This window comes from Cupressus sempervirens, chromosome 3 (assembly GCF_028749045.1).
Source record: "Cupressus sempervirens isolate cs-2001-9-10 chromosome 3, ASM2874904v1, whole genome shotgun sequence".
NCBI lineage: Eukaryota > Viridiplantae > Streptophyta > Pinopsida > Cupressales > Cupressaceae > Cupressus > Cupressus sempervirens.
The window spans coordinates 459,816,584-459,833,445 of NC_143120.1; the positions used below are offsets into that span (position 1 = coordinate 459,816,584).

General features: G+C 34.4%; 1 protein-coding gene across 2 annotated transcripts in view; it reads left to right on the top strand.

Moving 5' to 3' along the window:
* LOC149567088 (transcription initiation factor TFIID subunit) overlaps window positions 1–16,862 on the top strand; it is an 86,103-nt gene that overhangs the window by 55,399 nt on the left and 13,842 nt on the right. For both annotated transcript variants that reach the window (XM_089820306.1, XM_089820307.1), the window contains exon 4: window positions 8,669–8,792. In XM_089820306.1, the coding sequence (XP_089676432.1) occupies window positions 8,669–8,792 (124 nt within the window). The remainder of the gene's footprint in view (window positions 1–8,668; window positions 8,793–16,862) is intronic.

Consider the following 16,862-nt stretch of genomic DNA (forward strand, 5'->3'; position numbering starts at 1 on the left):
AATTGCAGAATCTGATGTCTTTTAATCACCTATGGATGCTGATTCGAATGCCTTGCTGTTAACTTGAATTGAATCTGCTACCTCACAGAACAGTTCGCGGCGCTGAGAATATTAAAAACCAAAACAATGTAGTCAATAAATAACACCGAGTCAGAGAGTTTTGGTAGACAAGGAATGTTTTTGAGTGAGATTTGATGAATGCAGCAACTGTTGGACAATTTTGATACTGCAGAAAACCCCTAAAAAACCTCCATCTTCCCTTTGATTTGGTCACTGAGTCTTTGTCTGATATTGCCGCTGATCATTTTTGTTCTGCTCTTGAAGGAAAGAAGAGAATCGAGCACGCTAACAAGAAAGTTGCAGGCACTTGTGGTTAAATTACCCGCTACTTCTTTATTTTGGTTCCCTTGTACTTTAACAAATTATAATATCCCACCTCATTATTTATCTATTACTACTACTTATATCTGCTTCATTAGTTTACTGTTGCTGAGTGCTGTGTATTGCAGTTTTTATTCTGCCTTACTTGGTCGCTGTCAAGGCTACCCTTTCAGAATAATAAAGAACTATAATTATATGTATAGATGAAAAGTAGTATTATTCACATATGAAAAATGATATTTTACAATATACAACAATGGTGCTAATCTAGGCAAGGTGCGGGAGCCGGTACCCAAACAGAAAAACGAAAAACATTATTAACTTAGCTAAATATTAAATATTGGTCGTGAGACAAATCGATCATTGTGGATTCTATCTGAGTAGGATATTGTAGATTGGTAAACTACTGGATTGACTATTGGATTTAACGAATAAATCTAGCTGTATTCTATATCTTTTAGCAAGCTATATCTATTAGATTTTGTTGTGGTATAGTTTCATGTGATAATAAATTAGCACGTTTTTTCTATTTGTATCATACCTTTCATTAGTCTCATCTAACTTTAGCATCTAGGCATCTTACATTCCATGAAATGCTTCCATTGATTTTCTTTTCTTGTCTTGTGTATTCCTATCACACCTTTAAAGATAGAATGTGAGCATTTTGGCATTGGGGCCTTTTGAATCTTAAAGCAATTTGGATTGGTTCCTTGCTTGCCATGCCTTATATCTAGGATCTTTTTTGAAATACTCTACAGGTTAAAGTTTTATGATCATAAGAAGGCAATTACATCATTTATGTTCATGTGAAGAAGATTACCGTTTAAGTCAGTTAAACAAAACTTCTTAACTAAATGCTTGAAATACCTTTTAATGAAATTACTTTAGAAATTGAAATCACATACCTCGGAAAACTGAGATTGAAAATCATCTAAGTATGCTTCTGCAACCACTCGGGTTAGTCCACAAATACACTATAACAATTTCTCAAAGTGACTGCTATCTCAAAAATCATTTGATGATTACAATTATAATTTAATTTAGGGCATCGCATATCATCTTACCAATTAGGGCATCAATCACCATCGGTTTATTTAGGGCTTCTGATACCGCTTTACCACTTAGGGCTTTTGTGACCACGGAATTCAATTAGGGCATCCGCAACGACAAATTCTATCTAGAGTATTCCGTGATGACAGATTCAATTTAGGGCTTCCGCAACCACGGATTCAACTAGGGCTTCCAATACCACTATATCAATTAAGGTTCCAACAGTCACACAATCAATTAGGGCTTTGGATTTCTTTTCCTTGGATTGCTTATCTATGACAGTTTCTCAAGATTAGATAAATACTTATATTCAGTATTCATTTATATGAAGGTAAAATGATGATAACAATGAAATGCTTCAATTAAATCTTACCTTCTCATAAACAAAAATGATAATACTTGTTTTTGATAAACAATTGAATGCATGGCTTATCTCTCTTTGATGCATATCCGACATCTTGAGAGAGGTGAAAAATTGTCAGGGGCTTTACCACCCAACCTCGGACCACTATATATATCCCCACACGATCTCTAACGAGAAAGGCCCTCCATACCCGGAATTGACAGGGAACATCTTACCATCCACTGGACTTCAAGATATAAACACGCCATATGTCTTGGCAGCAGGAGATCACCATAATAGGATTATGCATGAGGTATTAATTTTCTTAAATGGTAAATATTGAATGTCATAACTGATACTGATTCTTACTACTGAGGATCACTCATCTTTTCGGCTACACAGCCGGGTGAGTTTCAGGTATCCGGAATCCTCAAAAACAAATTGGTTCTGTCAATTATACAAGAAGGTTATATGCATCCAGCTTTTCACTCTTTGTGGTTACATGATAATGTTCTTTGAAGACTTCAGGATTGATTGTTGTTTCTATAACCAAAATTGAATATTCTCATGAATAATCAAATGTTAAAAATAAGAACAAGATATTGGATTGTAAATAAAACCGATTGTGGTTAAGAGATATGATTCTGATAATAATTCTATCAAGATTCACACATTCCCTTGAACTAGAAATAAGGAGCAAGCAAAATTCCAAAAATAATTTCTGATCTCTCAGTAGTAATCGACAATTACTACCCACAGAAAGAATAGAAACATGGTCCTCAATATGTACTGAATATATAATGATCAGACTCTTAATAGATAAAAATAAAAACTTCACAATTACATGACTTCCTGATTTATATAATTGACTGAACTTCTAAATATAAGAGAACGTACTTGGTAATCTCTAGATAAAATAAAAAACTGCAACCTCAACGAAGAATATCATAAGTGATAGAGAATGCATCTTGTAACTCATCACCCAAGAATTAAGGTTATAAAATCCAATAAAATATAAAAACACAAATACACTAAGGGCATTCTCTACAAGGTGAACGAACTCGCCAAAACTAGAGCTCATTAAAATTATATATATATAAACTGGCGTATCACTGAACAAGGACATGACAACCATCAAACCTTGTTAAGGAGAAGCCGACTACAATGGAAAACCAAGATATCAAGGAAACATAAGCCATTATACATAAGATTCCAGGTTATCATGAATAGAACATAAGGGACCAAACTCTTGGAACTGTCTTATATACAATAAAATACTGTACCATCATATTCCTGATTTAATATTAATCATATCTAAATCCGAACATGCATTCACAAAGCACACGCACTCTCATGATCCCCTATTGATGTATATTGAAATAGAAATCAATTAGCTCTGTAAAGACTATTGCATGCATAATGCTGATTGAGATACGAGATATATATAAAGCCAAACATATAATTACGAGGGAAGGCAGATTAGCAAAAATACAAGGAAAGTGACTTGAATAAATTCATGCACGGAGCTTCAGAATTCCAATATCAAACCATAGTCGAATTAGTAGACTCCAATATCAATTCCGCATTATGACTCACTACTCTACAACCGAATTTGTTATAATTGGGATTCAAATGCCTCCTTCTGATCTCCACGGGAATGTAGTTGATTAATGGAAATGCATAAATGTATAAAATTCGGGTGCTAAGGCACCGTAACAAAGCAAAGGGAAATTGAAAGATAAGTGGTAGAAACAAGAACAAGCTGAATATCTGTATATTGCCGATACACGACAAGGCAAACATATAATATTTCCGAGTTGACCCTACGGCTTCCTTGTCGTTACAAGATTTATACACAAATATTTTATTCAATCGGTTTGAAAAGAAACGTAAGAAAGAGGGAAAAATAAAATGAAAAAGAAAGATGAAGAGTTTATTCATTAATATTATTTTATATTATCTTTTCATCTTTGTTAAATTTATAAATACAAACGTTTATAAATATTAGTTATAATATTATGATAAAAGATATATTAAAATCCTTAGAGATATGTTTATATATTTTAACCCAATTATTTAATTAAATTATTTATTTAAATAACTCATGCAATTCCACAGATGTATTCTAGCTAGGTCTTTTTTTACCTGTCTGTCCAATGATGGTGATGCCTTGCCTAATTCTTTTTTGACAATGCTTTCACCCCTTCGACATGCTTTTTGCAAGGAATTCTCCAATTATAAATTATATAATCATAAATAATCTTAACAGTTACCTTTCATCTTAATTCCATGAATTTGTGATAACGATCAACTAATATGTTATCTTCATTTGAAATCATAACGACTATCTTACCATTTCGCCAGATTATATCAAATTAAACTACCAACTGACTTCATGTGAACCTCAACGTTTATATTTCAAGCTAGGTCAAAAATTGGGATGTAACACATTATCTAAGAGATCGTCATCTCACATAATGTCTTTTATACAAGTATTCATTATCTCAGAGATTGTCACCTCTTAAATAATGAAACAAATGGTGCAGTATAAACATAAGGTCAGTGTAATTTTATATTCCCTTCCATTATCAGTCCTTAAAAGTTTTAATTTTGTGTCCTGATAAGTTTTCAGTTAAGGTTTTGAATTCTTTAAATTTCTTCTGATTCTTTACATTTTAAGAAGTAGATCCAAGTTTTCCTAGAGAAGCCATCTATAAAAAGTATACAGTACCAGAATCCTCCAAGCAAAGGAACATACATAGGTCCACATAAATCTGAGTGGACTAATTCCAAAGCATTGTTAGTTTTGCTAGTGCTATCATGAAATGGACTTTTGGTGTTCTTACCCAGAGCACATCCTTTGCATATGCTTGAATTGATCTTTATTCAACTTAGGTAGACTAGTAACCATCTTTTCCATAGTCGATAAGGTTTTGAAATTTAGATGTCCTAACCTTCTGTGCCATATTTCGTTTATATCAACAACTTCATGAATTAAGGCTTGAATAGGTTGACTAGGTTCTGTATTTAATTCATACAAAAATCCCTTTCTTTGACCAATCAATTTTGATTTCTTTAATGAAGAGTTCTTAGACCAGGTCATTACTTTACTGTCCATGAATGCAACATTATGTCCATCATCTTCAAGTGTTGCAATAGAAATTAAATTCCTCTTTATTCCTAGTACATAGAGTACTCTTTTGAGATATAGAGAAATACTTGACTTCAGTTTCAAAGTGCAATTTCTAATTCCTTTGATTGAATGAGAGGAACTATCACCAATGGTAACTTCACCATCAACTTCTTCTGATATTGAATCTAGTACTTCTTTGTATCTTGTAATGTGTCGAGATGATCCACTATCAATTTCCCATGCTTTGCTTGATACTTCATTTGATAGTGTAGAATACAATACACGATTCTCAGGTCATAGTTTTCTTCTTTTCTAGTAACGTGTGTATAGTTTACTTGCTGCTTTGTATTCTCAGGGCAATTAGATCTATAGTGTCCAAATTTTTCACATTTGAAGCATTTTATTTTGTATAAATCTTTCTTAGTTTTGTCATTTCTTTGATTTCCCTTCTTCTTGAAGTGCTTCTTCTTACCTTTATAGGAATTTGTGTTGAGAACATGAAGTTCTTCATCTTTAATTTTCAATTTTCCTCCTTTCTAAAGTTTCCTAGATTCTTCTTGCAGGCAATCTCCTTTAAGTCTATTAAAGTTTGGAAGATTGTCTCTAGCACTTACTCCTTGTGAGAATGTTTCCCATGAATCTGGTAACCCATGTATAGCCATAAGTGTTAGTTCCTTGTCTTCAATCATGGTCCCTATACTTGCAAGTTTATCTCTTAGACTAGCCACCCTTAGGAACTATGAGTTCATAGATTCTCCCTTCCTTATTTGTGTATGATTTAGTTGCTTTTTTAGTGCAAGGGTTCTAGTCGCATTGTTAACGTCATATGCATTTAATAATGCATTCATGATATGAAATGTTGTTTGATGGTTCATTAGCATAGGTACGATTTCATTTTTCACTCCATCCAATATGATTTGCATGGCTTTCCTATTTCCTTTACAACAGATAGTTTTATTAGGTTGAACATCAGGTTGCTTGGATGCTTTATCAACATACTGTTTCACATCATTGTCTTCAAGAGTCATCATAATTTTGAATTTCCAAGCAACTAAGTGCTCTTTTCCATCAAACTTGTCCTCGGGTTTGATTGTCCTTGCCATTGAAGATAGAAGGATGTTGCTAGATATTTAAAGTCTGATTGTCAATTTGCAGAGCCTAGGTTCGACTACCAAAGCTTTGATACGATGTAAAGTTTCTACAAATTCTGATATAAATCAGGCTGAGATAATACCTTTCTATAGCTCGCTGAAGATGATCTTCTATAATTCAGATTTGTATGAAGTGTTATCAATAGTATAAATACTATTCTGAAATTTTCTTAACCTTCTGCAGAAAATCATACAAGGCAGTAATGAAGATAAACAGATTTTAATGTATCTTGTGTGTTCTCTCTCGTCACACTGACCTTATGTTTATACTGCACCCAAGAGGCATGTCCTTACAAAGGACATGACTCTTCTAGGTTGGCCCTTAATTGCTCTCTTATAATTGGCGTCTAATCAAGGAGACATATGTTAATATCTAAACTAACCAAAAATGATTAGTTAGCCTTTAAACTATGTTTCCCAAAGGAGATGTGGATAACTATAAAGGAGAAGACAATTATTTATAGGCTTTATTTCTAAGTGATTTCATGCATTCTCAGATCTGTACGATCTGTAGAATCAGATCAGAATGATTTCATAGTTATAGAATTAACAGTGAATGCATTTCCTCTGGGATTTGAATTCAATGTGCCAATATTTCATAATCTCTGGATCGAATTCATTCAAGATTCCTTTCTCTAAGGTGGAGATCCTTTTTGCAGTGACACATGTTCTTGCATATTTTGCAGATCCTTTTCCTCCGGAGGACGCATCATTCTTAAGTAACTTCCTAGCAACTTGCCTCTCATGTTGAAGAGTGTATGGTTATAGCTTATGTGGAAGCACATATAGCCGGATCCACATAGGTCTTGTGAATGCATTTTCTCTGGGATTTGAATTCGATGTGCCAATATTTTATGAACAACCTGACATTCCTATAGAACCAAAGACCTGCAGGAAAGTTGATCTCCCGAGTCATTCCTTTTTCAATAAATGATGAAAATAACCTTGATGGATGGTATTATCTCATATTGCTCATAGGTATTATAATGAATTTTGCTTCACTGGGTTTTGTTTAATACATATACATAGCTAGAAATCTATTGACAAGACCTCTTGTGGGTTGTCTATGAATATTATTATCTTTTATATATTTAGTCTCAAGATCCAAGGCTTTCCTTGGTTTCAAGACAAACATTTGTACATACTGATTTGAAGGTGATCTTATATTTGCCAACTATTTTCGATAAAATGGAATGCTCTCTCTTTTCTACTGCTCTCCTCTTGTCAGCTTGTGGCAGGACTCTCTTGGGCAAGGGGTTGGGAGGGGGTTAACAAGCTCCCTACTTTATTGATAAATATGACAGTCCTCCCTGAGGATTAAAGGCAAGCCAAAGAGAAGCAAATAGTCACCAAAACTACATCTTCACTCTTTTCGTTATGTCTTGTCTTGTGTGCTAACCTTTTTTTCGTAGTTTTCAAATTGGCTTCATCACTCTTTACATATAATAAATTTCTTTGTAGCTGATCAAAATTGCATATTTTTTGCACTATTGGAATAACTTTTACTGTTATTTAAGAGCAATATGGGACAACAGAGAAATTCCATTACTTAGGTAAATTGTACATATTCACTTGGTGTATATGTTCTATAAGTGTCATAATCACTGTGCAGGGATTCTTATCATAGTTGGGGAATCCAGATTGAAATTATTGGCTTATCTTGTACAAATATCACCCAAAATTCTGCCAATAATACCTTCTGTTTAATTATATTTTAAGCCTCATACCCCTTCTGTGTCCCCTATACTATAAGGATTCCTTGAAACTCACATTTCCTTGTTTTTAAAACTGTGATAGATTGCTATTCCTACTCTTGGCGACTAAACAAATTATATATTAATGCCAATTGATGAATTAATGTTACTTGAGCTTTTGTTGCTAAATCAAATAATTTTTGTATTGGGACCTTATTATTCATAGAGATAATAAGACTTTTCCTCAAGATGAGCAAATCTTTTCTATTGAAATGTTGTTGGTGCGGTTTTGCATGTACAAAGTATTATAGTTTATGTTAATCATTTTCTCAGAATCTAGAAGTGTTTCTGGACTTTTCCTCAAGATGAGCAAATCTTTCCTATTGAAATGTTGTTGGTGCGGTTTTGCATGTACAAAGTATTATAGTTTATGTTTATCATTTTCTCAGAATCTACAAGTGTTTCTGGACTTTTCCTTTTTTGTTTTAGTGTCTGCCCTATTTACGAGCATTCTTTACATTTAGACTGGGACATTATGTGCTTTTGGTCTCTTTGTTTTTGTTATGGTAGATGACAGCATTTCCGGGCTTTAGACTCTAGGGACAAATAGGACCTAGCTCTGAATCATGTCCTGTTACATGCTCATGTATGTTTAGTTACAAGTTGTCTCAATTCAATATGAGAATTTGAATTTAATTCACAATTTTTATGAGCGCATCACTTATCACTATACCAAAATGACAAAATCCCTTTGACATATATCTGGTTTCATTTTGTCGGTTTTTTCATATTTTATTTCTTTCAGAGATGTGCAAACTTTTTTGTTTAATATGCATTACGACTTACTAAGTTACTAGTAGTGAACATCACATGCTTCATTTTTTATGAATATTAATAATAATGACTTATTGTTCAGTAATCTTGGAAAATTGATGGATTATATAAAAACTGAGCAAAGACTTTCTCCTCAACAAACACAGCAGCAACTTGGACGAGTCACACAGACACAACGGCCGATGATTGTACCACCCGTTCAACAGGTCAGAGTAGTTACGAGTTGCCTAGTCAAAATGATTTGACTGTTTCAGTATTTTTAATATATTCTCTGTCCTAGTTTCTTTCAAAGAAAAACTTATGCTCTCTAATGCTGCTGCTATACTTCTACGAACATTGATAAAAAAATTCATGTCTGGTATTTGTATGTGTGATTAACTAGGGGAAGAGCTCTAGTAGGTGAGGGGTTTTTAATAGCCATGCACTCCTTGTGCACTCAATCCCCCAATTACTAATTTTAAAGGAGCCAAGAAAAAAAAGATAACTGAAAAGCCCATTAATAAGTTTCACATGTAACAGTAGCTGATCATTTTTTGTCTTTTTTGGTTCATAAATGTCCTATTTGTGCATGACTACTGGGACTTTTGTACACAAGTACTCACAATTTTGAATGCATGATTATTCTATAAGTAGGTAACAGGTGACACTATGAAATGACCACTTTTTGACCATTTGGTACTTAAGGAATTGTACAGGGAGCTTTGTTAATACCCAGAAACCAAATAATATTGTTTTAAGTATCTCAGTTGCATACAGAGACAACAAAAGAATTCATTGAAATCTGATGTATAGTTCAGGTTCTATGGGTGCACAAAGTTAGCTATAGTGGCTACTGGTATGCTTCTCCCTTAGATAGAGCTTTTACTTTTATTATGAAATGTCTGATAAGTAATGGGTTTAATGAAGTTGTGGAATTTGAATAATAGTTTGCATGGAGAGTGAATGTGTTAGATACATTTGAAAGATTTTGGGATAGAAATTGCATGGGGAAAAAAATAAATGGCAGTTCTGCACACCAATTTTGACTCATTTTTAAGATGAGGGATAGGTTTTACCAACTGAAGCCTGCTCTGTACATAGATAACTCAGTCTACAACAGGAGGTGAGGAAACTGTGACCAATAGCAAGCAAATGGTAAATGTTTTTAATGTTTTATAAGGCCATCTTTAAGAAATGCTATTTAATAACTAGAAATTATACATAAAATAATTTAGTGCAAGGGATGGGTTCATATTTTAATTTCATGGATAACTGTCTTCATGATTCATTTCTCCAAGCCATCATTCTTATATAGATTATTAGGATTTGTACCGATTCTTAGTAGCTTCTCATTTGGCTTCCTCTTTGTAAAGTGGTTCTTGTCAGCTACAAATTTTTCCTTGTGCAGATTTTTGAGTTTCTAGAAGTGTTTTTTTCTCCCATCTAAGTTTTTTGACATGTTCATTGATACTTTTTGAATGGCCCTTCTTATTAGACAAATGTATGTGTCACCACAAAAGCACAAAATATGATAAATCCCACTACTAGATCTTGGGACAACCAATGCACAAAGTAATTGTAATTTTAGTAACATCAATTCAACAAATTTTGGCTCTGATTTGCTGGATAGAAGTAATCCTAGGACACAGTTTATCCTAAAAAGAAGGCAAACAGTCTTCATTTCATGTTTTTCTGCTAAAAGAAAAATTGGTTGACAAAGAGAGCTCAACTCTTGTTAAAGAATAATTGCATACATTTTTCAATCTGGATTGAAGGATATAAATTTCGGTTAATGATTGTGATTGTTCTTAAAGGGAAAAGGATTGTTGATACAAACACCTACAAGAGATGAGTATGTAGTTGAGAATGGTGATTTTGAGATATAATTGGTAGGTCAAAATCAATATAGGATGGTTGAAAATGACGTGCCTAGAAGCTTAGCAGTGGCTGATGTAAAATTATATTGATTGTAGTGTAAGAGTTAATTTGCTTCTGTGTTGTATGCTCTCTCATTCTTCAGTTTCTTTGTTTATCCATGTGCATTTTCCATTCAAGCCATGTTTTGAGTGAGCCTTTGTGGAGGTCATGGCCTTCTCTAATCACCTTGAGAACAATTTTAGCTAATCCCCTTCAAAGCTTTTAACTCTCTATATACCAATTGGATCTACAGATGATTAGTAAAAGGATCAATTGACTTAATTAAAAAAGTGGAACAGGACTTTGAAGACACACAAATTAGGTTTCAAGCATTAGGTTAGAAATTTGGAGAGAAATGAAGTATTATTGGGCTTTTTGTGACATATCTGTTGTAGACGGGTGGCAGTTTTATAAATGTTAGGTAGCTTAGTCCAAGTAGGGATGATTACATGACTATTGAAAAGAGATGGATTTTGTCAAGCAACAATTTTGTATTCATGGGGGCAATTTGTCAGTTTTAAGAACTGATGGTTTCATCATGTGAAGAAATGATAGAAAATGCCCAAGAATGCTTCAACTTCCTCTTCTAGTTGGTTTCTAGAGCCTTTTGAGATCCCTAACAGATGGAAGTATGCTTGTTCTTGAAATTTGACTAAGTGTGGAAATTTTTAGGATCTCCCAAAATCTAGTGTCACACCCTTTTGGGATGTCTACATTAAACAATGGTTTTAAACATTGTGCCCTAAATGGTTTTGGCCTTACATTAAACTGTGATTTTGTAAATTGTTCCCTAAATGGTTTTGTTTTAGAATGAATAGTGGTTTTGTGAATTCACAATCAAATAAAACAAACAATCAACTTAATGCAATCACGATCAACACCAAGGTGGTAGAGGTGTAGAGGAAGATATAAGAGCATTATTATAAATTAATACACAATTATTCTCCAAATATTATAGGTAGTTATATTAATATAAGTATTCAAATATACATCCACAATTCCTTTAACCCTTGTTACATGCTCATATACACGTGATCAATCACGACCAAACACCTTGCCCATCATTTTTCACTTATATATGGGCACTTAAGAATTTAGGTTAATCTACATTATGGATGTCTATATGTGCTTACTTATACATGCTTTGAATCTTAGGTGGACTTTGATCAAGGTGGACTTCTGCTAATGCTGCTCTGATGTTCTTTGATCTCTGCAACAAGATCCTATAGCAAGATCGATGAGAGCAATAGTTTGGAAGTCATGCAAGTTCCTCCAATTCTGAACAGCCGGCCTTCACAACCAAAGCCTTAGAGAAGAATAAAGGTAAACCTTTGGCCCCCTGACATAAAGGGTTAGGTAAATCTCAAGTCTCTTCCAAGAAGGTCACAAGTTTTATCATAGGAAGATAGATCAAACACTGCTATGGATTCTAATTAGAAGGAGCATACCTCCTATGCGTTTATGGCCACATGCCCATTGCATCATGACATATCCTCAACCTAGCTAGTACATTAACTCTAGCACCTCTCTACATTTCACACATTGTTGGGATTGGTTTACACAGTTCACGCCTTTCTTTGATTGAGTGGTAATTGGAGGAAATGAGTATATGTTACATCCCAAATTTTGCCCTAAAATCTTAAACTATTTATAGCCTTTGTTTATTCCTTCATGAATATGTGAAATTGAGTTAGTTAATTATAGCTGTTTTATCTATTTAATTATCATATAAAAATGAGTTGGTTAATTATAGCCATTGTATCAATTTATTCATGATCATGTGAAAGTAAGTTAATTATAGCAGTTGTACATGTAAAGTTAGTTACTCTGACATTGATGAAATCCCTAACAGTCACTTGATGATTTTTTGAAATAGCAATTTATAAATCTTGAATTGATGTCTTGGCGAGAATGTTGTTTTGGAATGATTACAGGAAGAAGACTGAAGAGAGGGGAAGCATTGCTAAACGGGGTCATTGAAAGGGGATGGTCAAATAGTTTAGTCACCAGAATCAACAGGTTTGACCTAAAACTATCTTGGCAAGGTTACTAGGACTTGGCAACATAATTCATAGTGGAACCGCATGAGCTATAAGTGGAACAATATAATAAATAATGTAAAATAAACATAAATTCGCACCTTTAAAGAATTATCAACTATTACTATTATTTAATTATTATTTTACATTCTCAAATATGATCATATGTAAATAATAATAAAGTGACAGCATTACATTATAAATAATAATCCAATGATGCCACCCTATCATTACGTACGCATAAGCATAGATGAGAAAATATAATAATAAAAAAATAATATAATATTTAAAAACCTTTCATCTTCTTTCTTTCTTACTTTTTGCCTCCTTTCTTTTCTTTCAAGTCGATTTGAATAACTTTCGAATATAATCTTGTAACTGAAGGAAGCCATAGTCTGGCTTATATTATAATATGGATTCCTTAATCGACTGTCGGCATCCATTCTTCCTCCTTCGGCGTTCATAATCTTTTTGGCAATCGAATTCCCTGTTTAGATATCATCATAATTTGCAGAGTAAACCCGATATCATATTGTGCTCATCGACTAAGTTCTATCAAACTGCGGGTCTCAGAGCTGGTTGGCGGATTTACTCCAAACGCAAGGCTCATTTTCAGACTTTCGGGCAGAGTCACATAAGGCATATGATACAACCCGTGAATCCTTTTTATACTCTTTATCCTGTTAAGTTTGGACACAAAGTTAATTCCTTAAGCCGTCAGTTCTGATCATTTACTTCCTTAGTGCTAGCGTGTATTGATATGACATTGAAATTATACAGTTTGTTCTCTTTTCTTTCTCATATATATAAATCTGAATATGCAGAGCTATCCTGAAATCATTTTTGATCCATGACAAGAAAGTATATCAACTTAGTTTAGAATCAAATGCATCCTGAAATAATTATAACTGAGAAAATGATGTTCAGAACACCAAGGAATTCACCAGGCGGTAATGCCAGAATATGGTGAAGAAGGTGTGAAGTATCAATGTGTATTTAATTTGATAACACCTAGGAATCACCGGCTTGATGGCCTGAAATAGGTGAGGAGGTGTAGAGAATTTGCAAAACAAGAATGCCATCAGAATAAGATAATAACATGATAAATAATAACATTAGCTCATGCATGTTCCACTCATGAAGAATGTTGTCAAGCCGAGTGCTGGAGATTGGGTTTGTCGACCCACATTTTGAAATCCTTGGCCAGGGTGGAATTAGGTAGATTTGCCAAGCAAGTGATCTTGTTGATTGTCCAAACGCTTCAGTTATTTTGTCGAATAACTATTGGGACTTCAACCCACCTAAATACTCTGATGGCTGTGGATTAATGAACATCCTAAGCTCGACCTCGGGGTAGGGAGGGCCGTTCTATTAAATTAGAATAAGTGGGGATAAGTAATGGTCCGCGGTTGGGAGGTTAAGCTTATGACAATGCTTATCCTCTCACCAATGCCAAGGCTTGGACAACAAGTAAAAGAAGTTTCACAAATTACACTGTATGATCTTTATACCTCTGAATGTTAGTTATTTCTTGTCAAGATGGAAGTTATTTACTTACAAATAGTTTTTACAAATAACTTTTACATTAATTAGATATTTCTTTTCAAGAACATCTGTTACTTAATTTCAGTTGAATAATTAGAAGTAGATAAATGATTTTTCAGTTTGATATTTCTTTTCAAGAACATTTGATATTTACTTTCAGCTAATTATGAAGTTAAATGTTAAAATCTCATTTTGTACTCTCGGAAACTTGGTAGAATATGTAATGTATATTGGAAAAAGTTTTATTTTCAGTTTATACCCTTGATGGAAATCATAGTCATGTGAAATGAAATAGGAAATCAGTTTAATTCAAGAATAAAACTAGTTAAGGAAAATCCGTATGTTACAATATAGAATTGTAAGTAAAGGAAATGTACAAATTTTACTTAGTGGAAGGGATTTTACATTTCTCATTACGCACTTTGTTCTAGGCATGAAGCTCAGTCTATTGTTAGTTAGTAGATTATGCTTCATTCTCCTTAGTTCGATGTTGTCTTTCATTCACACAGGTGTACTAGTGTTGACAATGAGGCTCACACTACAATTGTAATTGGTCACGAGGATCATGGTCGATATAGGTGATTCTCTGATGCAAGCCATAGCAACAAAACATACTTCTATAAGCAATTTTTTTGCATCAACAATATGGGCATCTAAATATCCACTATCTCTTGCAGTTGGGTGGAGATAGTTTGGTTGTTAGATTACCTGAAATTTAAACACAACATCATGGAGTTTGCAGAGCATGCTAGGTTGGGAAGCAACATCAAACTCTGTTTATAGATAGTCATGCTTGGAGGGCATGCAAGCTCTTGTAGTACATCAAAGTAGATATTTGTTGGCCCATGAGCACGCTATTAGTCATAGGATGCAAGTATTTATCTTGTTTGTTGATGATTTCAATAGGAAAATGTGGGTGTATTTTCTTCAACATAAATCAAAAGTGTTCAACATGTTTCAGAAGTTCATGTCCTTAGTGGAAAAATAGTCTAGTTGTTGCATTGTCACTTTTAGGTACGACAATGGTGGAGAATTTCGTTCCTCCAAATTCTCCAACTTTTGTGCATCATATGGGATTATCAACTTACTACACCCTATACCCCCTAGCAGAATGATGTTGTTGAGTGCAGGAATCATACAATCAATGAGATGGCTTGATTGATGTTAGAGCATCGACTTACTACACCTTATACCCCCTAGCAAAATGATGTTGAATGCAGGAATCATAAAATCTACCATTTGAAGGTTTTTGTCTCTACAACCTGTGTTTGGATTCTAGATGCCAAGTGCACTAAATTGAACTCCAAGACTAAAAAATTGATGTTCACAGGATATCGTGATACACATAAGACTTATTGGTTGATTGATGTTGATACTGATCGTCTCATATTCAATCGAGATGTGGTCTTTGATGAAAACTGAGGTCGATTTCAACATTCTCCAATTTTGAGCTCTGAGGATCAACCTCCTCAGGCTACATATAAGGGTGATCATCTTCCATTCAGTTCTCTTGATTGGAGAGATTCAGTTGACAGTGTGCCACCAACAACTTTGGAGGAATCGTAAGCTCCAAATCCAGTGACTATAGGTCATGTTGTTCCCGCCAGAGTGGATGTTGGTTCTTCTACTCTCCGACCAAAGTGGTGGGCCAAGACCATTGACGATCTTCATGGTGATGAGCTTCTTAAGGATAGACATGCTAGGAATTTAAGTAAGCAACACACAATAGTCAATTTTGCTCTTGTATTGTCCTAAATTGGAAGCACTTCAATTTGGTGATGGTTTAGCACCTCTTTAATGTAATCTTATGATAAATTTGCATTTAGGATGCATTTACACCTCTTTTTATCTCTCCTAGATGGAATTGAGGTAGGATCTAATGGATCCTCCTTGGTATTTCCTATTCTATGGCGTAAAACTCGAGGTAGGACCTATCCACATGGTGTCCTCCTTTTTCATCTTCCAATCACAAAAATCCCTTTTCTGCAAAGAAATAGGGATTTTCTCAAAGTTTACATCGAATCTCTCAAAATCAACATCTGTTCTAGGACCCCAGGAGAATCTTGGAATTTTCTAAGCCCTAGGACTGGGACGTAGTACATCATTTGTGACATAGTACATTCGTGTCCCAAGATAGAGACGTAGTGCTTGTGCATCCTTGTACTGGGACCTATTTTGGGTCCCCTTTTCGGCCCTTGTGTTGGGGTTGATTCGAGACATTGTTTCTTTGCTCGGTTGGCTGCCTAGACAAAGTTTATTTTCAATCTTTTGTAAGTACACTCAATTGCTTCATTTGCATGGAGCAACAAGGTGCAAACTTTATATGGACAAGCTATTGTGGACATTCCAATCTGACATAGTGCAATTGCAAGGTGAAAGCAAAGAAGCTTGCAAACATTCTTTGAAGCAAGAGAGTTCTTCACTTTGCCATCTACCTCACTTCAACACCAATATATCATTTAAGCATTCAAGATCCAATCATGGAGTAACAAATATGGATTATGAGTGTGGCTTAGAGTACTTTAGCCTTGGGGGCTTGGTATGCTTTCTTGGAGGGCTCGGTATGCTTTCTTGGTTACCTTCAAATCTATGCATTGCCACTGTATCCTTGAATACAATCTATATGCTAGGGTTTGGATCTAGAGATTTAGATCTTAGCATTGTACACTTTCAAAGCTCATACACGAGCACCACACACATTTACTTTTATTTAGCGACTATCCATGGAGGCGGGAACCACCAAAATAGGGTGTCGGCTAAGGCAAAGCTCTGCATAGCCATCAAAAACACCCATTT